The sequence below is a fragment of the Mustela nivalis genome (genome assembly GCF_964662115.1).
Source record: "Mustela nivalis genome assembly, chromosome: 11".
Lineage (NCBI taxonomy): Eukaryota > Metazoa > Chordata > Mammalia > Carnivora > Mustelidae > Mustela > Mustela nivalis.
The window spans coordinates 19,891,600-19,917,365 of NC_139030.1; the positions used below are offsets into that span (position 1 = coordinate 19,891,600).

Below are 25,766 nucleotides of genomic sequence, written 5' to 3' on the forward strand. Positions count from 1 at the left end.
AGACCCATAACTAGTAAGGAGATTGAAACAGTCATTAAAAATCTCCAAACAGAGAGGTTGCACCAGCTTGCATTCCCACCAACAGTGTAGGAGGGTTCCCCTTTCTCCACATCCTCGCCAGCATCTGTCATTTCCTGACTTGTTGATTTTAGCCATTCTGACTGGTGTGAGGTGATATCGCATTGTGGTTTTGATTTGTATTTCCCTGATGCTGAGTGATATGGAGCACTTTTTCATGTGTCTGTTGGCCATCTGGATGTCTTCTTTGCAGAAATGTCTGTTCATGTCCACTGCTAATTTCTTGATTGGATTATTTGTTCTTTGGGTGTTGAGTTGGCTAAGTTCTTTATAGATTCTGGACACTAGTCCCTTATCTGATATGTCATTTGCAAATATCTTCTCCCATTCTGTCAGTTGTCTTTTGATTTTGTTAACTGTTTCCTTTGCTGTGCAAAAGCTTTTGATCTTGATGAAATCCCAATAGTTCATTTTTGCCCTTGCTTCCCTTGCCTTTGGTGATGTTCCTAGGAAGATGTTGCTGCGGCTGAGGTCGAAGAGGTTTCTGCCTGTGTTCTCCTCAAGGATTTTGATGGATTCCTTTCGCACATTGAGGTCCTTCATCCATTTTGAGTCTATTTTTGTGTGTGGTGTAAGGAAATGGTCCAATTTCATTTTTCTGCATGTGGCTGTCCAATTTTCCCAGCACCATTTATTGAAGAGGCTGTCTTTTTTCCATTGGACATTCTTTCCTGCTTTGTCAAAGATTAGTTGACCATAGAGTTGAGAGTCTATTTCTGGGCTCTCTATTCTGTTCCATTGATCTATGGGTCTGTTTTTGTGCCAGTACCATGCTGTCTTGATGATGACAGCTTTGTAATAGAGCTTGAAGACCGGAATTGTGATGCCACCAACGTTGGCTTTCTTTTTCAATATCCCTTTAGCTATTCGAGGTCTTTTCTGGTTCCATATAAATTTTAGAACTATTTGTTCCATTTCTTTGAAAAAGATGGATGGTACTTTGATAGGAATTGCATTAAATGTGTAGATTGCTTTAGGTACCATAGACATTTTCACAATATTTATTCTTCCAATCCAGGAGCATGGAATATTTTTCCATTTCTTTGTGTCTTCCTCAATTTCTTTCATGAGTACTTTATAGTTTTCGGAGTATAGATTCTGTGCCTCTTTGGTTAGGTTTATTCTTAGGTATCTTATGGTTTTGGGTGCAATTGTAAATGGGATTGACTCCTTAATTTCCCTTTCTTCTGTCTTGCTGTTGGTGTAGAGAAATGCAACTGATTTCTGTGCATTGATTTTATATCCTGACACTTTACTGAATTCCTGTATAAGTTCTAGCAGTTTTGGAGTGGAGTCTTTTGGGTTTTCCACATATAGTATCATATCATCTGTGAAGAGTGATAGTTTGACTTCTTCTTTGCTGATTTGGATGCCTTTAATTTCCTTTTGTTGTCTGATTGCTGAGGCTAGGACTTCTAGTACTATGTTGAATAGCAGTGGTGATAATGGACATCCCTGCCGTGTTCCTGACCTTAGCAGAAAAGCTTTCAGTTTTTTTCTCCATTGAGAATGATATTTGCGGTGGGTTTTTCATAGGTGGCTTTGGTAATATTGAGGTATGTGCCCCCTATCCCTACACTTTGAAGAGTTTTGATCAGGAAGGGATGCCGTACTTTTAAATGTTTTTTCAGCATCTTGAGAGTATCATATGGTTCTTATTCTTTCTTTTATTAATGTGTTGATCACATTGACTGATTTGCGGATGTTGAACCAACCTTGCAGCCCTGGAATAAATCCCACTTGGTCGTGGTGAATAATCTTTTTAATGTACTGTTGAATCCTATAGGCTAGTATTTTGTTGAGTATTTTCGCATCTGTGTTCATCAAGGATATTGGTCTATAGCTCTCTTTTTTGGTGGGATCCTTGCCTGGTTTTGGGATCAAGGTGATGCTGGCCTCATAAAATGAGTTTGGAAGTTTTCCTTCCATTTCTATTTTTTGGAACAGTTTCAGGAGAATAGGAATTAGTTCTTCTTTAAATGTTTGGTAGAATTCCCCCGGGAAGCCGTCTGGCCCTGGGCTTTTGTTTGTTTGGAGATTTTTAATGACTGTTTCAATCTCCTTACTGGTTATGGGTCTATGACCCAGCAATTGCACTATTGGGTATTTACCCTAAAGATACAAACGTAGTGATCCAAAGGGGCACGTGTACTCGAATGTTTATAGCAGCAATGTCCACAAGAGCCAAACTATGGAAAGAACCTAGATGTCCATCAACAGATGAATGGATCAAGAAGATGTGGTATATATACACAATGGAATACTATGCAGCCATCAAAAGAAATGAAATCTTGCCATTTGCGACAACATGGATGGAACTAGAGCATATCATGCTTAGCGAAATAAGTCAAGCGGAGAAAGACAACTATCATATGATCTCCCTGATATGAGGAAGTGGTGATGCAACATGGGGGCTTAAGTGGGTACGAGAAGAATAAATGAAAGAAGATGGGATTAGGAGGGAGACAAACCATAAGTGACTCTTAATCTCACAAAACAAACTGAGGGTTGCTGGGGGGAGGGATTTGGGAGAAGGGGGTGGTATTATGGACATTGGGGAGGGTATGTGTTTTGGTGAGTGCTTTGAAGTGTGTAAACCTGGTGATTCACAGACCTGTACCCCTGGGGATAAAAATATATGTTTATAAAAAAATAAAAAATTATATTAAAAAAAAAATCTCCAAACAAACAAAAGCCCAGGGCCAGATGGCTTCCCAGGGGAATTCTACCAAACATTTAAAGAAGAAGTAATCCCTATTCTCCTGAAACTGTTCCAAAAAAATAGAAATGGAAGGAAAACATCTAAACTCATTTTATGAGGCCAGCATCACCCCTGATGCCAAAACCAGACAAGGATCCCACCAAAAAAGAGAGCTATAGACCAATATCATTGATGAACACAGACGCGAAAATTCTCACCAAAATACAACCCAATAGGATTCAACCGTATATTAAAAGGATTATTCACCACAACCAAGGCTGCAAGGTTGGTTCAACATCCGCAAATCAGTCAATGTGATCAACACATTAATAAAAGAAAGAATAAGAACCATATAATACTCTCAATAGATGCTGAAAAAGCATTTGACAAAGTACAGCATCCCTTCCTAATCAAAACTCTTCAAAGTGTAGGGATAGAGGGCACATACCTCAATATAATCAAAGCCACCTATGAAAAACCCACCGCAAATATCATTCTCAATGGAGAAAAAAACTGAAAGCTTTTCTGCTAAGGTCAGGAACATGCAGGGATGTCCATTATCACCACTGCTATTCAACATAGTACTAGAGGTCCTAGCCTCAGCAATCAGACAACAAAAGGAAATTAAAGGCATCCAAATCAGCAAAGAAGAAGTCAAACTATCACTCTTCACAGATGATATGATACTATATGTGGAAAACCCAAAAGACTCCACTCCAAAACTGCTAGAACTTATACAGGAATTCAGTAAAGTGTCAGGATATAAAATCAATGCACAGAAATCAGTTGCATTTCTCTACACCAACAACAAGACAGAAGAAAGAGAAATTAAGGAGTCCATCGCATTTACAATTGCACCCCACACCATAAGATACCTAGGAATAAACCTAACCAAAGAGGCACAGAATCTATACTCCGAAAACTATAAAGTACTCATGAAAGAAATTGAGGAAGACACAAAGAAATGGAAAAATATTCCATGCTCCTGGATTGGAAGAATAAATATTGTGAAAATGTCTATGCTACCTAAAGCAATCTACACATTTAATGCAATTCCTATCAAAGTACCATCCATCTTTTTCAAAGAAATGGAACAAATAATTCTAAAATTTATATGGAACCAGAAAAGACCTCGAATAGCCAAAGGGATATTGAAAAAGAAAGCCAAAGTTGGGGCCATTACAATTCCGGACTTCAAGCTCTATTACAAAGCTGTCATCATCAAGACAGCATGGTACTGGCACAAAAACAGACACATAGATCAATGGAACAGAAGAGAGAGCCCAAAAATAGACCCTCAACTCCATGGTCAACTAATCTTGGACAAAGCAGGAAAGAATGTCCAATGGAAAAAAGACAGCCTCTTCAATAAATGGTGTTGGGAAAATTGGACAGCCACATGCAGAAAAATGAAATTGGACCATTTCCTTACACCACACACAAAAATAGACTCAAAATGGATGAAGGACCTCAATGTAAGAAAGGAATCCATCAAAATCCTTGTGGAGAACACAGGCAGAAACCTCTTCGACCTCAGCCGCAGCAACATCTTCCTAGGAACATCGCCAAAGGCAAGGGAAGCGAGGGCAAAAATGAACTATTGGGATTTCATCAAGATCAAAAGCTTTTGCACAGCAAAGGAAATAGTTAACAAAATCAAAAGATAGCTGACAAAATGGGAGAAGATATTTGCAAACAACATATCAGATAAAGGGCTAGTGTCCAAAATCTATAAAGAACTTAGCCAACTCAACACCCAAAGAACAAATAATCCAATCAAGAAATGGGCAGAAGACATGAACAGACATTTCTGCAAAGAAGACATCCAGATGGCCAACAGACACATGAAAAAGTGCTCCACATCACTCAGCATCAGGGAAATACAAATCAAAACCACAATGAGATATCACCTCACACCAGTCAGAATGGCTAAAATCAACAAGTCAGGAAATGACAGATGCTGGCGAGGATGTGGAGAAAGGGGAAACCTCCTACACTGTTGGTGGGAATGCAAGCTGGTGCAGCCACTCTGGAAAGCAGCATGGAGGTTCCTCAAAATGTTGAAAATAGAACTGCCCTATGACCCAGGAATTGCACTACTGGGTATTTACCCTAAAGATACAAACATAGTGATCCAAAGGGGCAAGTGCACCTGAATGCTAGGAAAGAACGTAGATGTTCATTAACGGATGAATGGATCAAGAAGATGTGGTATATATACACAATGGAATACTATGCATCCATCAAAAGAAATGAAATCTTGCCATTTGCGACAACATGGACGGAACTAGAGCATATCATGCTTAACGAAATAAGTCAATCAGAGAAAGACAACTATCATATGATCTCCCTGATATGAGGAAGTGGTGATGCAACATGGGGGCTTAAGTGGGTAGGAGAAGAATAAATGAAACAAGATGGGATTGGGAGGGAGACAAACCATAAGTGACTCTTAATCTTACAAAACAAACTGAGGGTTGCTGGGGGAGGGGGGTTCGGAGAAGGGGGGTGGGGTTATGGACATTGGGGAGGGTATGTGCTTTGGTGAGTGCTGTGAAGTGTGTAAACTTGGTGATTCACAGACCTGTAGCCCTGGGGATAAAAATACATGTTTATAAAAAATAATAAATTTACAAATAAATAAATAAATAGATAGATAGATAGATAGATAGATAGATAGATAAATCTTTAAAAAAAAAAAAGAACCAACTCCTAGTTTCATTGATTTGTTCTATTGTTTTTTTGGTTTCTATTTCATTGATTTCTGCTCTGATCTTTATGATTTCTCTTCTCCTGCTGGTTTTACGGTTTCTTTATTGTTCTTTCTCCAGCTCCTTTAGGTGTAGGGTTAGGTTGTGTACTTGAGACCTTTTTTGTTTCTTGAGAAAGGCTTGTACCACTATATATTTTCCTCTCAGGACTGCCTTTGCTGTGTCCCACAGATTCTGAATGTTGTGTTTTCATTATCATTTGTTTCCATGAATTTTTTCAATTCTTCTTTAATTTCCTGGTTGACCCATTCATTTTTTAGAAGGATGCTGTTTAGTCTCCATGTATTTGGGTTCTTTCCAAATTTCCTTTTGTGATTGAGTTCTAGCTTCAGAGCATTGTGGTCTGAAAATATGCAGACAATGATCCCAATCTTTTGATACTGGTTGAGACCTGTGTGAGGACCCAGGATGTGATCTATTCTGGAGAATTTTCCATGTGCACCAGTGAAGAATGTGTATTCTGTTTTGGGATGAAATGTTCTGAATATATCTGAGATGTCCATCTGGTCCAGTGTGTCATTTAAGGCCTTTATTTCCTTGTTGATCTTTTGCTTGGATGATCTGTTCATTTCAGTGAGGGGAGTGTTTAAGTCCCCTACTATTATTGTATTATTGTTGATGTGTTATTTGATTTTGTTATTAATTGGTTTATATAGTTGACTGCTCCCATGTTAAGGGCATAAATATTTAAAATTGTTAGATCTTCTTGTTGGACAGATCCTTTGAGTATGATATAGTGTCCTTCCTCATCTCTTATTATAGTCTTTGGCTTAAAATCTAATTGATCTGATATAATGATTGTCACCCCTGCTTTCTTCTGATGTCCATTACCATGGTAAATTATTTTCCACCCCCTCACTTTAAATCTGGAGGTGTCTTCAGGTCTGAAATTAGTTTCTTGGAGGCAACATATAGATGGGTTTTGTTTTTTATCCATTCTGATACCCTGTGTCTTTTGATTGGGGATTTAGCCCATTAACATTCAGGCTAACTATTGAGAGATATGAATTTAGTGCCATTGTATTGCCTGTAAGGTGACTGTTACTGTATATTGTCTCTGTCCCTTTCTTATCTACTACTTTTAGGCTCTCTCTTTGCTTAAAGGAGCCCTTTCAATATTTCCTGTAGAGCTGGTTTGGTGTTTGCAAATTCTTTCAGTTTTTGTTTGTCCTGGAAGCTTTTAATCTCTCCTTCTATTTTCAATGATAGCCTAGCTGGATATAGTATTCTTGGCTGCATGTTTTTCTCATTTAGTGCTCTGAATATATCATGCCAGTTCCTTCTGGCCTGCCAGGTCTCTGTGGATAAGTCTGCTGCCAATCTAACATTTTTACCATTGTATGTTACAGACTTCTTTTCCCGGGCTGCTTTCAGGATTTTCTCTTTGTCACTAAGACTTGTAAATTTTACTATTAGGTGACGGGGTGTGGACCTATTCTTATTGATTTTGAGGGGGGTCCTCTGCACCTCCTGAATTTTGATGCTTATTCCCTTTGCCATATTAAGGAAATTCTCTTCAATAATTCTCTCCAATATACCTTCTGCTCCCCTCTCTTTCTCTTTTTCTTCTGGAATCCCAATTATTCTAATGTTGTTTTGTCTTATGGTGTCCCTTATCTCTCGAATTCTCCCCTCGTGGTCCAGTAAATGTTTGTCCCTCTTTTGCTCAGCTTCTTTATTCTCTGTCATTTGGTCTTCTATATCGCTAATTCTTTCTTCTGCCTCACTTATTCTAGTAGTGAGAGCCTCCATTTTTTATTGCACTTCATTAATAGCTTTTTTAAAATTTCAACTTGGTTTGATTGTAGTTCTTCTATTTCCCCAGAAAGGGCTTTTATATCTCCCAAGAGGGTTTCTCTAATATCTTCCATTCCCTTTTTGAGCCTGGCTAGAAGCTTGAGAATCGTCATTCTGAACTCTATATCTGACATATTACCAATGTCTGTATTGATTATGTCCCTAGCCTTCGGTACTGCCTCTTGTTCTTTCTTTTGTGGTGAATTTTTCTGCCTTGTCATTTTTGTCCAGATAAGAGTATATGAAGGAGCAAGTAAAATACCAAAAGGGTGGCAAAGACCCCAGGAAAATACACTTTAACCAAATCAGAAGAGACCCCAAATTGTGGGAGGGTAGAAAGGGGATGAAAAGAGGTTCAGAGAATAAAAAAAGAAACAATTAAAAAAAGAAAACAAATAAAGAAATATATAAAAAAGAAAAAACATATATATTAGATAAACTAGTTTAAAAACATTAAAAAGAAAAGGTAAAAGTTAAAAAAAAATAGCAGCAGAAGAAAACAAAAACAAATTAAATTAACTGCAAGACTAATGAATCATGAGGAGAACGCCATGAGTTCAGTGCTTTGCTTTCTCCTCCTCTGGAATTCTGCTGCTCTCCTTGGTATTGAACCTGCCCTCCTTGGTAGGTGAACTTGGTCCTGGCTGGATTTCTTGTTGATCTTCTGCGGGAGGGGTCTGTTGTAGTTATTCTCAAGTGCCTTTGCCCCAGGTGGAATTGCACCACCCTTACAAGGGGCCAGGCTGGGTTATCCGCTAGGGTTTGCTTTTGGGCGCTTTTGTTCCCTGGACGCTTTCCATAAAGTTCTGGAGTACGGGAATGAAAATGGTGTCCTCCCAGTTTCTAGCTCAGAGGAGCCGAGAGCTTAGGGCCCCACTCCTCAGTGCGCCCTCAGAGAATAGCGCCCAATAACTCCCATCTCCCTGGCCTCCGGCCGCACTCTGAGCTCACCCAGGCTGCTACCAGTTCAAGGTAACCCTGAGCTGAGAGCTGTATCCTCGGCTCTGTCTCTGTAGCCGGCTTCCATGTTCTAATACCTGCAAGCTCTGCGACACTCAGACACCCCCGATCCTTCTGTGACCATGCGGGACCTGGGGCCATGCTGACCCCGCATGGGCTTCACCCCTGTTTAGCCTCTGGAGTGATGCCCCTCAGTGGAACAGACGTTTAAAAGTCCTGATTTTGTGCTCCATTGCTCCACTGCTTGCCGGGAGCCGGCCCCTCCCCCCGGGGTCTATCTTCCTGTCGCTTTGGACTCACTTCTCCACCAGTCCTACCTTTCAGAAAGTGGTTGATTTTCTGTTTCTATAATTGCTGTTCTTCTCTTCAATCTCCTATTGGATTTGTAAGTGTTTGCAATGTTTAGATAAGCTATCTAGCTGATCTCCTGCTACCTGATGTAGCCTCAGCCTGCTACTTCTCTGCCATCTTGACTCCTCCTGCTACTTACTCTTTTAAGCAAAAATAGTAACTCATGAAAAACATGGCTAACCCAGCTCATAACTCAAATAATCACTCAAGTAGTTTCCTTGAGTTATGAATTCTTCAGTATGAAGCATAAGTTCTTTATGCAAACATTCTATTTTACCACACAGGGCATAGAAAGACATATAATCAAGATTTGAAATTGAACAAAATCAATAATTTCTGCTGCCTCATCAAGGAAAGTTGGAATGGGGTTAAAAACCCAGGTCTGCTGATCCCAGAGCCCATCTTTTTCATCAGTATGCAAGTTTCCCATCCCCAGAAAAATTCATACATTTGGAAGTCAGGCTGGTCAGCTTTTACCTTTATAATGAAAAAAAAAATTTGTATTTGTGAGGTGATGGGAAGCAAGAAAATACCATGGTGGAGATCTAGACAGACAAATAAGAAGTGGGCACACAGGGTATTTTTTCTAGAGAAATTTCTTCTGAAATAGTTACTTCTATTCAGTACAGAAACTGAATTATTCCCTGCTTGTATATTCTAAACTTTATTATAGTCTGTTCCTTAGTCCATGAACATGTGACTCAGAACATGAGTCTAGAAAAAGTGGGACAGAGTATTTGCATGTTAATTTGAAATTGAAAATCTTTTTTTATATATGGGCAGATGCATTTTCTTCATTGAGATATACAACATATGTTTTGAATAAGAACAGATTATATTACTGATCTGCAAACGTTGACAAAATAATGGCTCAAGAGTTCACAGTTGTCTTTACCACAATTCCCTATCTAATGAGACAAGCTTTCTTTCCAACTGGAATATAGATCCCCTTTAAAAAATAATAATAATGTTTTTTTTGTATAAAGCTTTATATCTTTTTCTAAAAAATTTATTCTTTCATATGTTAAAACTTAAATATAAAATACATAAAATATAAAATAATTATGTAGAAAGTCTACACTGTGACCAAATTATATCAGGCTTAAACAGAACCTAAAGAATTGAACCAAATATGCAATTCTATTCTTATACTTATAGTCTAGTTGGGAAGATGGTTAAGGAAACAGCAAACTATATAAGTTTCCACAGGTAATTTCTCTATCTTAACTCTCCCACATCCTGTGCAGGAGGTAGTTGTGATAGGCAGAATAACGGCTCTCCACAGAAGTCCACATCCTAATCCCCATAACCTGTGAATATGTTACTTTACACGGAAAAGCAGTTTTACAGATGTGATTAAGTTAGCGATCTGCAAATGGGGAAATTGTCTTGGATTACATGGATGAACCTAAAGTAACCACAAAAAGTCCATCTAAGAGGGAGAAAGGAGAGTCAGAAGGAGAAGGTGTAATAATGGAAGCAGAGATTGTAGTGATGCAGGACCATGGACCACGAAATTTTGGAACTTCAAGATGCTGAAAAAGGCAGGGGAGAAAATTATGTTCCATACTTCCAGAAGGAATACATGTAATAGCTCCATTTTAGCCCATTGAGACCCATTTGGATTTCTTACCTCTGGATAATAAATGTGTGTTGTTTACAGTTGCCAGAGGGAAGGGGACAGTGGGGTAGGGCAAAATGGGTAAAGGGGAATAGGAGGTATAGGCTTCCATTTATGGAATGGATAAATCACATGGGTGTAAGGTACAGTATAGGAAATATAGTCAATGGCATTATAAAAGCATTGCAAGGGCAAAGATGGTAGCCACACTTGTGGTGAGCATAGCAAAATGTGCAGACTTGTCAAATCACTATGCTGCACATCTGAAATTAATGGGTAACACTGTGTATCAATAATACTTCAATTTGAAAAAAAAAAAAAAAGGAAGCTTGTGATAATTTATTATACCAGCAGCAGGGAACTAATATAGCTGGTATCACTATTGGTCCTATTTAAAATGAACAAATAAATGAAAAGTTCACATGACTTAAAACTCATACATTTTGGAGGGTGTGCAAAATGGTATAATATCCATGGAGGATGCTTTGGCATTATGTATCAAAATTACCAATATATTTACTCCACTTACCCCAATGCTACAGATATACTTGCTTGCATGAAATGACACATGTTCAAGTTCATTCACAGCAGCATTGTTCATTGTAACAAAATACTATAAACAATCTGATTGTTTGTCCCCAGGTAAGTAATGAAATAAACTTCACAGTGGGATACTATGCAGCTGTGAAAAAGAATGAGGCAGCTCTCTATATACTGACATGGAAAGATCTCCAAGATTTATTGTTGAGTTAAAAAAGCATATAGTATGCTACCTTTTTTTATATGGAAATGGAGAAAATTAAGAATATATATCCATATATATCTACATTTGAATAAATATTGGAAGGATACACCAAAAGCTAACAAAAGTGGTTACCTATAGATGAGAGAACTGCGTGGGATGAGATGGAAGGAAATAGAGGAATGAGAAAGATTTTCCAATATACATCTTTTCATGTCTGATTTTTTAAAAGATTTTACTTATTTATTTGAGAGAGAGAGAGAGAGAGCACATGCGCATACATGAGCAGAGAGGAGGGGCAGAGGGAGAAGGAAAAGCAGGCTCCCCAATGAGCAAAGAGCCAGATGCGGGGCTCGGTCCCAGGAGCCTGGGATCACGACCTGAGCTGAAGGCAGATGCTTAACTGACTGAGCTACTCAGGTGCCAGCGCCCCCTTCCCCCGTCACCATGTCTGATTTTTTAACTATGTGAATGTACTACACTATTTTTTTCTAATTAATATTAAAATAAGCTTAAGTAACTTACTGGTCTTATGTTGCACAATCAATTATAACAGTAACAATAAAAGTAAAAAGACAAGTAATGGCAGCAGCTATTCCTTTTTGCATGTTGTGTGCCAGGCTCTTTCATGTCTTTCTCATTAAATCCTTATAATACCTTAGTAAGGCAGAAATCATCATCCTATTTATTACAAATGGAGAAACTGATGCTCAGAGAAGGTGAGACTTGCCTGAGGTCTCCCAGCTTATGAGTAGAGGAGTTGACCACCTAGCTTAGGTCTCTGAACTCCAAAGTTTATGCTCCTGGCCACCAAGTTATAGAATCTAGAAACCAGGTCTTTGACTTTGAGTGTTAGTGCATTCAGTATCACAACTCAGCTTCTCATATACAAGTTTTTGATGAGCTAAAATGAGAAGCAAGTTGCCTAAGTGAAGATGAGGGTTTTTTGTGGGGGAGGAGAAGGGCTGGCTAAGCTTTCCTGTGAGTCTTTGGAGAGCTTGATTTGGGAACAATCCATTGTAAATCCATAAAATTAGATAGTGAAAGTGCCATCATTAATGGTTACTTCATGAAATTAAATTGACAGGTTCTTCCAGGTCAATACCTGGTACCAGCTTTTTGAGTTCTCCACATGCCTCACCCACCCCATGCCAGGCTCTAATATTTATCAGGTCTGGGACAAGGATATAAATGGAGATCTGCATGCCATAATTCTGACTATTATAAGCCAAGCTAAAAAATGGCCAAATAGAACAAGTTATAACCACCCACCTTAACAAACACACTTGCAGAACCGTATGAAAGGCCATGTTTGAAGTTAAATTTCTTGGGTTCCTAAAAGTTCTGTGCCCAAAAGTCTATTGCAGAGAGTTCTAATCCCTGGTCCATGAACTATGACCCCTCTCTTTCCACCCCTAGATCTCCCTCCATGCCACAGCCAGCCTCAATATCCCAACCTACATGTCCAAACTCCATTTATACACCCACAAATAAGGACCCTTAGGCCATTCTTTGAGCCCAGTGGTATGTATTCAGTGGTACATTCTGTCTTTAGGAAAATGGACCCAGAGACAAAGCCAACACAGACCCTAGAAGCAGGCGCAGGACCACAGGGAATTTCAATTCCAGGACCATGGTTTATATGGTTAGAGAGAAGGCTACATGTGGGCATGGGCTCTTGGTCTCTGGGACTTCTCACCCTACGGGGAGAGTGGGCAAGGGGAGAAGAAGCCAAAGTCCACTAGAACATGGGGCCCAGAGAAGGCAGCCATCTTTCTCAAGTCCAAAAGAAATACTGCCTGCTCCTAGAAGTATTCGTAAAAGTGATACTGCAAGATGGACAAAATTCAGGGCTCAAGGGGTGCCTGGGTGGCTCAGTGGGTTAAAGCCTCTGCCTTCAGCTCAGGTCATGATCCCAGGGTCCTGGGATTGAGTCCCGCATTGGGCTCACTATTCAGTGGCGAGCCTGCTTCCTCCCTCTCACTCTACCTGCCTCTCTGCCTATTTGTGATCTCTCTCTGTCAAATAAATAAATAAAATCTTAAAAAAAAAATTCAGGGCTCAAGCTCAATCACTCAGTGAACAGAAGAAAATAGTGAGGAGAAAAAAAAAATCCCATGGTTCATGGTAAACTCATGTGTTACACAAGCAAATTTTAAAGAAAGAAAAGACCAATGAAACCAAGACTGGTTTTTGAAGAGATAAACAAAATTGATAAACCTTTAGCCAAACTCATTAAGAAAAAAAGAGAGAGGGCTCAAATAAATAAAATCAGAAATTAAAGAGAAGTGATAACCAACACCACAGAAACACAAAGGATTATAAGAGATTACTATGAAAAATTATATGCCAACAAAATGGACAATCTAGGAGAAATGGATAAATTCCTAGAAACACATAACTTTCCAAAACTGAATCAGGATGAAACAGAAAATCTGAACAGCCCAAATACTAGTAATGAAATCAAATTTGTAGTTAAAAACCTCCAAAAAACAAAAGTCCAGGACCAGATGGATTCACAGATGAATTGTACCAAACATTTAAAGAAGAATTAGTACCTATTCTTAAACTATTCCAAAAAACAGAAAGGAGAGAAAAGCTTCCAAATACATTCTATGAAGCCAGAACACCCAGATAAAAAAGAAAAAAAAAAAACAGATAAAGACACTACAAAAAAAGAAAACTACAGGTCAATTTCCTTGATAAAGATACATACAACTACCCTCCCCCCAAAATACTAGCAAATCACACTCAACAATACACCAAAAGATCATTCACCACAAGTAAGATTTATTCCAGGGATGTACAGATAGTTCAATATTTACAAATCAATCACATGATAAATCACACTAACAAAACAAAGAATAAAAATCATATGATCACCTGAATTGATGCAGGAGAAGCATTTGAAAAATTCAACATCTAGTCATCATAAAAACTTTCAACAAAGTGGGGTTAGAGGACACACATCTCAACATAATAAAGGCCATATATGAAGAACCCACAGCTTACATCATACTCAGTTGTGAAAAACGAAAAGCATTTCCTCTAAGATCAGGATTAAGACCAGAATGTCCACTCTCATCACTTTTATTCAAGATAGTACTGGGCGTCCTAGCCACAGCAATCAGACAAGAAAAATAAATAAAACTCACCGAAATTGGTAAGAAAGTAATTAACTATCACTATTTGTAGGTGACATGATACCATTCATAGAAAACCCTAAAGACTCCACCAAAAAACTATTAGAAGTAATGAATGCAACAAAGTTGTAAAATACAAAGTTAATACATGGATATCAGTTGTGATTCATATACTAATAACAAGGCAGCAGAACGAGAAATTAAGAAAACAATTGCATTAACAATTACACCAAAAAGAATAAAATACCTAGGAATAAACTTAACCTAGGAGTTTGTACTCTAAAAACTATAAAATATTGATAAATAAAGATTACACCAAAAAAATGGAAAGATATTCCATGCTGATGGACTGGAAGAATCTATATTGTTAAAATATGAGCCCTGGATGTTATAGGCAACTGATGAATTACTAAACTCTACATCTATGATTATCTACTGACCATCAACTATTAACAAACCCTGATTAGATTACTTAACACACTGAGGGACATCCATTCCTTCATAATCAACAGAGTCCAAACTTGGATATAGACTTTCATAGCAAGAGTGAATGATTTCTATTAACCTACACATATCTTTAGACTTTCCTCCTCCCAGCACCTAAAGGAGCCTGTTGGAACTGCTCAGGCTGATCCTAATCCTGTTTTGCTAAATCAGACCTTTGGGATTTTGTGATGCACAACCGGGAGTAAAGGGAAAGGAGATAACCTAGAAATTCAAAGGCCAGGGCTAGAGAAGAATTGGGATCATGGAACTTTCTGTGGAAAATAACAAATTTAAAGAAATTTTAATTTTTGTTTATGTATCCCCTTCATAATATTTGGAAAACACAAGTTGGAGACTTGAGCTACTTTGCAATTACATTTAATTTCTGGGATACATTCTGTGGTGACTTGGTAATGTGAAGAGATCCCACAGGTGAATGCTTTCAGAGCTTACAGGTGGATGTGGAAATAAGGATCTTGGGAATCTTATAGGGATGAGGGAACAGCCATATTAACACATTTCATGATGACCAGAACCTAATGAAACAAGCTTAAATGCGGGTCAGGACCAAATGCAGCTTTGGCCATTTACATTACTTACATTACATTACTCTGTTCATCTTTGCCTCTATCTCTCATTACTCCTACCACTACCAAACAACCAGCCAAGGTTTTCTTCAGTTCATAGCTGTGATAGTCTCATGCCCTATGCATGCTGTTCTCTTTCTGGGTGTCATTTTTAGTTACAGCCTCTATGTGGTCATTAGAAAGGAGACTGCAAATCTTTTGGCTTTCTTTCCTCCTAAGCAAATGCTCAGATTGTATTTATCTGCTCTACTAGAAGTTATGTGTGGCCATATGATTGTATAAGCCAGTGAAACTGAGTAGAAGTGACATATGTCACTTCCAGGCAGAAACTTTAAGAGCTACCACATGTTTCACTATGGCCAGAACTGTCCAGGCAGTGGCTGTTCCATCAGTCTGGGTCTCTGATGAGGAAGCTGTCATTGCAGAGCAGAGAACCCAGCAAACTCATGACAAACATGTGATCCAAACAAGGAATAAACCTTTGTTTCCTTCCTACACTGAGATTTGGAACTTGTTTTTTACTACCATACAAACTAACCCAGTAATTCTCAAAATGTGGTCCCTGAATCTAAGGCAGCAGCCTCACCTAGAAATTCATTAGAAATGCAAATTTGGTGGCTAACATACACATGAAAAAATGTTCATCATCATTAGCCATCAAGGAAATTCAAATCAAAACCACACTGAGTTACCACCTTACACCAGTTAGAATGGCCCAAATTAACAAGACAGTAAACAACATGTGTTGGAGAAGATGTGGAGAAAGGGAAACCCTCTTACACTGTTGGTGGAAATGCAAGTTGGTGCAGCCACTTTGGAAAACAGTATGGAGATTCCTTAAGAAATTAAAAATAGAGCTTCCCTATGACCCTGCAATTGCACTATTGGGTATTTACCCCAAAGATACAGATGTAGTGAAAAGAAGGGCCATTGGTATCCCAATGTTCATAGCAGCAATGGCTACAGTTGCCAAACTGTGGGAAGAAACAAGATGCCCTTCAGTGGACAAATGGATAAAGAAGATATGGCCCATATATACTATCGAGTATCAGGAAGGATGAATACCCAACTTTTGTATCAACATGGACAGGACTGGAAGAGATTATGTTATGTGAAATAAGTCAAGTAGAGAGAGCCAATTATCATATGGTTTTGCTTACTTGTGGAGCATAAGGAATAACACAGAGGACATGAGGAGATGGAGAGGAGAAGGGAGTTGGGGGAAATTGAAGGGAAGATGAACCATGAGAGACTGTGGATTCTTGGAAACAAATTGAGGGTTTTGGAGGGTTCTGGAGGGTTTACGTGAGCCTGGTGGTGAATATTATGGAGGGCACATATTGCATGGAGCACTGGGTGTGGTGCATAAACAATGAATTCTGGAACACTGAAAAGAACAAAAAAAGAAATGTAAATTTGGGGGCTGCAGCTCAGACCTACTGAGTCAGAAACACTGGGGGGTGGGACCCAGAATTCTGTCTTTCAATAAACCCTGCAGATTATTCTAATGCTCTTTAAAGTTTGAGAGCCACTAACCTGAACTATCCTGAATGACTCTGCCTCCATTACCAATAAACTGAAACTTTGTACCCAAAAATAAAATCTCTAAAGAAAGAATCTGGTCTAATTTAATCATCAACCTATTGGACAGAACTCTTGTACCATGCCACTGGATAGGCCATTGTCCAGACTATAAACTGGCAATCTTGGGCCATGTGCCTTCCTCAAGTTCAGTCAACCCTGGCCCCAGTAGTCAAAGTTTAGAAGGAGGCAGGAAGGGTCACTGATACAGAGCATGGCTACACACACCTGCATAACTATCTAGATACCCACTCAGCACCAGTGAAGGGTATAGTACAGTATAGTTATGAAGGGGCTGTGGATGCAGCAGCACCATGACTGTTTTCTTTAATAAATTATAACAAATACAGAATAATATATGGAATATAGGAAGAAAAAATTGAACACTCTAAAGGAGTAGCAACAGATTCTACTGATCTGTTAAGAATCATATCCATCCTTCTTTTCCCCCTGTTTCTGTCAACATTAGTCTACAGAGGGGGCCTTTGAAGCTTTATCCAGTGTTTCTGAAACTTGATATATATTAGAATCACCTGAGGAACTTTAAAAAATACCAAAACTGTTCACTCTGAATCTGGATGGGATATAGTGGCAGGGAACTGCCAGAGTTAGCAACTAAAAATATGGAACACATGGTTGAATTTGAATTTTAGATAAATAATGATTTTTTTTTAGTATAAAGGTGTCCTGTGCAATAGTTGAGATATACTAAAATATTATTCATTGCTTATAAGCTTAAATTTAATCAGGTCTCCCCAGACAGGGGAAGCAGGAGGAGGGGCTGGAGGAGGGGGCAGGTGGATCAATCTTTTTAAAGTTCCTCAATTGATTACCATTTGAGGTTTAAGACTGAGAATCTCTGGTTTTGCTCAACCCATCCTTATCCCTGCAGAATAAAAGTTATTATTATTTTCTATCATCAGAACTTTAAGTAAGTGTAGAGTAGAATTCATTCTCTTCTAAACACACTTCAGGTGATGGATTTCACATTCATTTATTTCTGCTTCTCCCCTCCGTGTCACTGTAAAACTGTACAATGATTGACAACCCTATCATTGCCATAATCCCCCATTATGTAAATGCCTACCACCTCATTTCTGAATTAGGCATCAATTATGGCAACTTAATTGTGTTGTGAAGAGGCTTAGTCAGAGAGTAGAGCTGATCTCTGACTCAAAGGGGCAGGGAAAAAGAAAATGAATAAAATTCAAGTGTACCATTAGCTTTTAGGTTGAGACTCACTGAGCAAGTCATTTTTCCTGAGTTCCAGTAGCCATAGTTCTTTCTATGAGTATAGAATTTTATTAGGTTATTCTGAGCTGCTGAAAGCTAATTTAATCAGAGAATATCCTGGATTGAATTATAATTCATGGTTCCTGAAGGATTTAAAAATAAAAAACAGTTCAGGAGAAACTGGAGTAGAATGTATATTGCTGTGGGATTATTAACTCAATCATTGAAGCAAACAGGTAGGCCATATCATATCTAGGTTATCATAGTGAAACAAGAGTGTCAGATTAACCTGTGATAAAATAGGTGAAGGGGATTAAGAGATACAAACTTCCAGGTAGAAATAAGTCACAGGGATGAAAAGCACAACATAGTCAATAATATTGTATACTGACTTGTATATTATATAGTTAAAATTACTGAATATAGCATTGTAATACTTTGTGTGAAGACCAACGATAACTATATTTATTTTGGTGAGCATTGTGTAATGTATAGAATTGTCAAACCAAATTGTCAAATCACTATGCCTAAAAATAATATTGTATGTCAACCATACTTCATTAGAAAAGAAAATTGCTTCAAGAAGACAAACCATTATGATTCATAGCCAAAGATGACATTAGTCATGGTGATTTTTGAGAACACTGACAATGTGACACATCATACATTCTTTTTAAATATATTTTATACACATTTCTAATGATCAGAATATTATAACTTCACTATAAAATATTTGAAAATATAAATATGTCATTCAGAATATCACTACTCTAATAGAACCATAATGTGCATTGGATTGTATTTTCTTCTAGACTAGAAATTCCTTTGTGTGTTTTCAAGTGGTTGTCCATTAGACATTTTTAAAGTCCAACTACACTGCAGACCCAATGCTGCTCTTAATCACCTAGGAAGCAACTCAAATGCCATTTTATGACTATTATTTTCTTTCCTTTCTTTTTAAGTCTCTAACCCTATCTTGGTGGATGACCTCACTTCCCACCTCAAAAAGACCATAGATACTAGCAACTCTTGGGTTGATTACCTTTGGTTCAACACACATAGTCCCTTCACATCTTTCCCTTAACTCTCAAAAGAGAGACAATCCCTCCTCTCCTAAGCTAATATTCAATCTGGTCCCCATCACTTCCTGTCCCATTGAGTTAACCCTCCACCTCTTCCCTGTTCCCCAATGCCCCATGCTCCCTTCCCCCCAGTAAGCTAACCCTCCACCTATACCCTGGTTCCTATTGCTGCATGTTTCCTCAAGTGGCTCACATTCATTGATAATATGGCTTATATATCATGGGTTTATCAATCTCAACCTCCCCACCAAATAATGACACCTGGAATTCCTAGTTGAACTTGCAAAAATTTCAGGTATGTCACTGTTTAAATGTATACAAAATGTAATTATCCCTACTTTTCTGTAACACATCTCAACTGTTAATAATACAAGCCCTTATGCCATCAGATGGCAGACACAATCTCAATTACATCAGGATTTCTCCTGATGTAATCTCAATTACATCAGGATTTCTCTCACACATTTTCTTTGAGGCTTTGTTTAAATTTTGGCAGGCCAGTCTGACAACAATAATATGAAAAACAACTAACACTTACATGCCACTTACTCTATGCTAGGCATTGTTTTACATGCCTTCCATGTCTTCACTCATTTGATTCTTCTTAAAAAATTTTTTATTTAAATTCTACTTGGTTAACATATTCTGCTTTATTAGTTTCAGAGGTAGAATTTAGTGATTCATCAGTTGTATAGAACATCCATTGCTCATTACTTCAAGTGTCCTCCTTAATGTCCATCACCCAATTACACCTTCCTCCCACCAACCACCACTCCAGCAACCCTCAGTTTGTTTCTGAGAGTTCAGTGTCTCTTAATTTGCCTCCCTCTCTATTTTCATCTTATTTCATTTTTCCTTCCTTTCCCCTATATTCACCTGTTTTGTTTCTTAAATTCCACATATGAGTGAAATCATATGATTATTGTCTTTCTCCATCTGACTTATTTCACTTGGTGTAATACCCTCTACTTCCATCCAGGTCATTGCAAATGGCAAGATTTCGTGTTTTTTGATGGCTGAGTAATACTCCATTGTGTATCCATACCATATCTTCTTTATCCACTCATCTGTCAATGGACATCTGGGCTCTTTCCATAGTTTGGCTTTTGTTGCTATAAACATTGAAGTGCATGTGCCCCTTTGAATCACTATGTTTGTATCTTTTGGATAAATACCTAGTAGTTCAATTGTTTTGAAAGAATTAATAAGATCAATAAACACATAACCAGAATTGTGAAAAAGGGAAGAGAAAGGACCAAAATAAATAAAATCATGAATTAAAGAGGAGAGAGCACAACTAACACTGAAGAAATAAGAGGATGTTATATGAGCCATTATATACCAACAGATCAGGCAATCTGGAATAAATGGATGCATTCCTAGAAACATATTAAACTATCAAAACTGAAACATGAGGAAGTAGAAAACCTGAACATAACCATAACCAGGAAAGAAATTAACTTATTTGATTCTTACAACAGCCCAATTTAGAATCTATTATTGTCTCATTTTATATATAGGGAGATGAGTATATAGAAAATTAGTTATCAGCTCAAGGAAATAAAGTTTTATAAGTCATGTTATAGCCTGTGTTCTAAACCATTACCCTAGATCTCCCTTAATTTCCTTTGTAGCCCAAGGCATTAGCAGGCAGAGGTAGTATGTGACTTGGACCATTGTCTATGTTGGCATCTGCTGAAACATCTTCCTTCCATCACAGACTCATGCAGGTACCTGCTGATTTATCCTCATTCCTCATTCCAAGGCTCCTTCATGACTGGCTTACTTTCAGCTATTTCTGTTTTCCCTTTGGGACCACTCTGTATAGCTCTCTTGCCTTGCCAAGCTTCAGGCACTCTACTTATCTACCTGAAGACCTCTCTGCCCGGATATAACATTCAACCACGTTTCCTTGCCACATTCCCAGGCACTGTTTGGGAATGAAGGGACAGGTCCCTTCTACCATCAGATCAGGACATTACCCATCTATAGTTTCTTCTCCCACTCAAACCCCAGGCTTGGACATTAGGATGTCCTCCTCAGGGACCCATACTACCTAATACACTCACCTCTCCTTCTTTGAATCCCCTTTGCCTGGTCTGAGAAGTCTTTATTTAGTTAGGGTGGGTGAAAAATTTTATCGCAACCCTGTATTCTACAAAGTTAATGGCTCAGTCTTTCCATCAATCACTCAGGCTAAGGTTTTTAAAAAACTCAAAATCCAGGGTGCCTGGTGGCTCAGTCAATTGAGCATGCAATTTTTTATTTCAGCTCAGATCATGATCTCAGGGTCATGAGATCGAGCCCCTTGTCCACCTGGCTCCATACTCAGCGCAGAGTCTGCTTCTCTTTTTCTCTCTTCCTCTCTCTCTGCCCCTCTCCCCCTGCTCTCTCTCTATTTCTCTCAGATAAATAAATAAATCTTTTTAAAAAACAAACCCTGAAAATTCAAAAGCTGGCTTCTGTTTTTACTCTTCAACACCTAGTCTTCCAAATACAAAAAGGGCCACAGGATTCACAGAAATACTAAGAATGGCACCTGTTGCTGTATGATATTAAGTAAAGGCTTAATCTTTCACATAACAGTCCCACATGAGGCTTAAATAGAAATGTTCCTGAAAAAGATATTTTATCCACTTATTCATGTTTATTTACTTATTCATTTGTTGAATATTTATGAAATACTTATAAAGCAATGCATTAGTCAAAGTTTCCAGAAAAATAGAACCAATAAGATGTGTGTCTATATAGAGAGACTTATTTTAAGAAATTAGTTCATGCAATTGTAAAGGATGACAAGCCCAAAATCTGCCAGGCAGAATACCCTCTTCATGTGCAGAGGTCAGCTTTTTTATATTAAGGCCTTCAAATGAGTAAAGGAGCCCCACCCCTACTGTGGAGGATAATCTCCTTTTCTCAAAGTCCATTCATCCAAATATTAATCCCTTCTCCCTAAAAAACCTTCACAGAAACATCTACAATAGGGTTTAACCAAATATCTGGATACTGTGACCTAGCCAAGCTGAAAGATAAATTTAACCATCACAAGCACCTACTCAGTTGTTTTTCACTAGGGATGTAACAGACAAGAAAACAAACATGGTCCCTGGCTCCATGATGTTTCCTCAAAAATTCATTAATTCAACAGTCCCTGGATGTAAACAAATTCAAATTCAAGTGCAAAGAATTCAAACTAGCAGCTCTTTTCCAATTAGCAAGAATTGATAAGAAAGAGAAAGAGATAAAGTGGTCTCTGGGTACCAAAAATCTAGAAGCCTGTGAAAAGGTAGTAGAAAGGGATTCTGGTATCTTTGAAGATGAGCTTGAAATCATTCTCAGCTTTGTCAGGACCATTCCTACTCATTCCCTCAGCCAACTCTTGCAGGGAGAGGTAGTTGCCTTTTGCCTTTTGGAGATGGGTATTAGCAGAAGAGGCTTCATAGAGGAGGTGATGTTTTAGCTAAATGTTCAGTGATGGATAGATACACACTTGGCAGAAAGGACAGGTAAAAATTATTCCAAGCATTAGATGCCAACGAAGCCATATATAAAGCCCAAACGGGAAATATATCATATTTGAGGAAGCACAAATATCTCCTGTGACTAGGGCACAGGGCACAGTAGCAAAGCACAGAGACAAAGAAAGTGGGGAAGTACCCAAGGGGCCTTGTTTCCCATGCATGCTTGGACTTCGCAGTGAGAAACCATAAAAAGTGTTACATTGAAGGAGATGTGATTATTTTGTGTTTTAGAAATATTATTCTGGTCAAGAGTCCTAAGGATGGATTACAGAGGGCCAAGATGCTACCAGTGGGAAATTAAACAATCCTGAAGAAAGATCTTGAGGACCTCAAAGAAAGACTGAAGGAAAGAGAACAAGGTTGAAAGATGCAATGGAATTAAAATAAAAAGACAGTGAGGGGCACCCAGATGGTGCAATAGACTCTTGGTTTTGGCTCAGGTCATGATCTTTACCTAAGGGTACTGGGAACAAGCTCCACATCAGGCTCTGCCCTCGGTGCAGAGTCTGTTTGAGATTCTCCCTCTCCCTCTGCTCCTCCTTCTCACGCTCTCTTTCTCTCTCTCTCTTTAAAATAAATGGATAAATCTTAAAAAAAAAAAAAACTTGGCAATTTATTGATTGTGGGGATGGGGAAAAATTGGGGAAGAGGAGTGGTCCTTTCAACCAGTGGAGTTGCCCACCTTCAAGTGGAACACACAGGTCTGATCAAGGACAAATATAGTTGTGGTCACCTTAACAGAAGCCACACCCCTATCCCATAGTCCTGGGTCACATAAACCTGGGTTCTTATATAATCTAAGAAAGGGGGAGCAAGTTCCCTCAAAATACTAATATTGGACTTCCTGCCATGCTTTACACACGGCAGACTAAGAAGTAACTGGGTTAGGTGTCATGGTATAATTCATAGCTGATAGTTTTATATTACTAAAGTTAATACTTAAACAGTAACTCTCTATGAGATCAATTCTATTATCATCCCTTTTTGACAGAGACCATGTAACTTTCTCAAGACCATCCAACTAATAAGCAGTAGGCAGGATTCAAAGCCTGGTATTTAAGCTGACTCATAGCCATTAGATGAGGGCCAGGAGAAAGGAGCTACACAGACTTAGTCTAAACCATTTTTTTTATTTTTATACAATCCAATACTGAATAATTTAAGGATCTCTTGCCTTTTTCCACAAAGGAATGTCAGTATAAGTGAGTATAAAGCTCATCTGATTTATAATTCATTTTCTTAAATGTGGAGATGAGATCTTATATAATTTTCCTTTTTTGTTGTCACTTCCCTTTGATAAATGAAAGGATCAAGGACCCTAAAACCTCCTACCCATTCAGCCGAAAGATTTACTTGTTTTTATAAGCAAAAATAAAAGCATTGCTCTCTTCTTCTCTTATAGGTACACTGAATGCACAGAACTCATCAGATGTCGTTACATATGCATCATTTTAAATCTCCCACTTTCCCTTTAATACTGTTTGGTGAAAGCTGTCCTCCTCCTCCCTCTGGATTAAAACCTATATAGCCTCTGTGATATTTCTACTCACTTCTATATAATAAAAATTCCTAAGCTCATTTTAAAATTACAAACCCAATCTCAGTTGAAAAACTAAAAAACACCCACTTAAATATATTAATAATCTCTTCAATCCTCATTGAAAGATGAGACTTCTCCCCCCTGAAGGTGGGCACATGATTTTTTCTTCTTTTCCAACTGGCGATTCTTCTCTTCCTTGAGCTTGATCTCCTTCTCTGGGGCAACTAAAGCAGGGAGAGAGAAGAAATCTTAGGATTTTAGGACAAATGCTAATGAAATGACCCCGTAGTAAAATAGCTTTGAGCTCTGTGGACAGGCTAGAGCTTAAAATGCTCTTTCTCTTTCTCTAGTGACATGTTTATGAGGTTCTTTAGTGGCACCCCAGCATTGGGGCCTTCCTCTGCAGCTTCCTGTAGGTAATTTTTATCTGACTTATCAATAATTGAAGACATATGTTGGTAAAATTTTCAAATATATGTATTTGGAATATGCATTGTGTGCATTACATACTTTGAGACAATCTGGTATACCAAATTTAGAATTATTATGGCTTTGTACTTAGCTAAACCTTTTTATTATTATAGTGATCCTCCTTTGCCGTAACAATGCTTTTTGTATTGTGGTCTCTTTCATTTGAACTAATGTGAAGTGCTTATGACGTGGCTATCATGGCTTTCTTTTGGTTAGAATTTGCTTCTTCTATTTTCTATTTCCTTTCTACTCTCAAACTGTGTCTATCCTTAGAGTTTAAACATGTTTCCAATAAACAACATTTAGCTGGATGTGGTTATTTCTGTCATTTTATTGTGCGCTATTAGCCTACTTTTTTCTATGTTTCTTTTTTCCTCTCTATTGCCTTCTTTTAGATTAATTTTTTTCCCTTATTCCAGTTTCCACTTAACAGGATTGAAAGTTACATATTCCGTGTATATTCTTTTAGTAGCTATCTGAGAATTTTACCATGCCCAATTGTGGGCATGAATAATGCTGAATAAGGCTGAATAATGCTCCCCACTCAAGGATGTCCATGTCCTATTCCCAAAACTTGTGAAAATATTAATTTAAATTTTTAAAAGGACTTTGAAAATGTGATGTTATGGATTTTGAGATGGGTAAATTATCCTGGGTTATCTGGGTGGGTCCAATGTAGTTACACAACTCTTTACAAGAGGGAGATGGTAAGGTTAGAGTTAAAAAAAAAAAAAAAGGCTGTATGATGACAGAATGGAGAGAAAGACTACAAGATACTATATGGCTGGCTTGGGGGATGGAGAATGGAGTCTATGCCAAGGATGCAGACAGACTCTAGAAGGCAGAAAAAGTAAGGAAACAGATTCTTCTCTAGAGCTTTCAGCCGGAACACAGACTGCTGACCCATTTAGACTTCTGACTGCCAAAACAGTAAGAGAATAAACTTGTATTGGTTTAAACCACAAAGGATGTAGTCTTTGTTATAGAAGCAATTGAAAACAAATACAGACTTTGGCACCCAGAAGTAGGGTGCTGCTGTAACAAATACAAAAAATGTGAAAGTGGCTTTGTAATTGAGTAATGAGTAGAGGCTGCAAGAAC

The 25,766-nt window shown here is 38.2% G+C and overlaps 1 protein-coding gene across 3 annotated transcripts in view; it reads right to left on the reverse strand.

The window, feature by feature from the left end:
• LOC309843684 (uncharacterized protein) overlaps positions 1-25,766 on the reverse strand; it is a 190,792-nt gene that overhangs the window by 60,725 nt on the left and 104,301 nt on the right. For all 3 annotated transcript variants that reach the window (XR_014300276.1, XR_014300277.1, XM_082689337.1), the window contains one exon: positions 24,282-24,418. Coding sequence is in view for 1 of the 3 variants with exons in the window: in XM_082689337.1 (XP_082545463.1) it covers positions 24,282-24,418 (137 nt within the window). In the remaining 2 variants the exon portion in view is untranslated. The remainder of the gene's footprint in view (positions 1-24,281; positions 24,419-25,766) is intronic.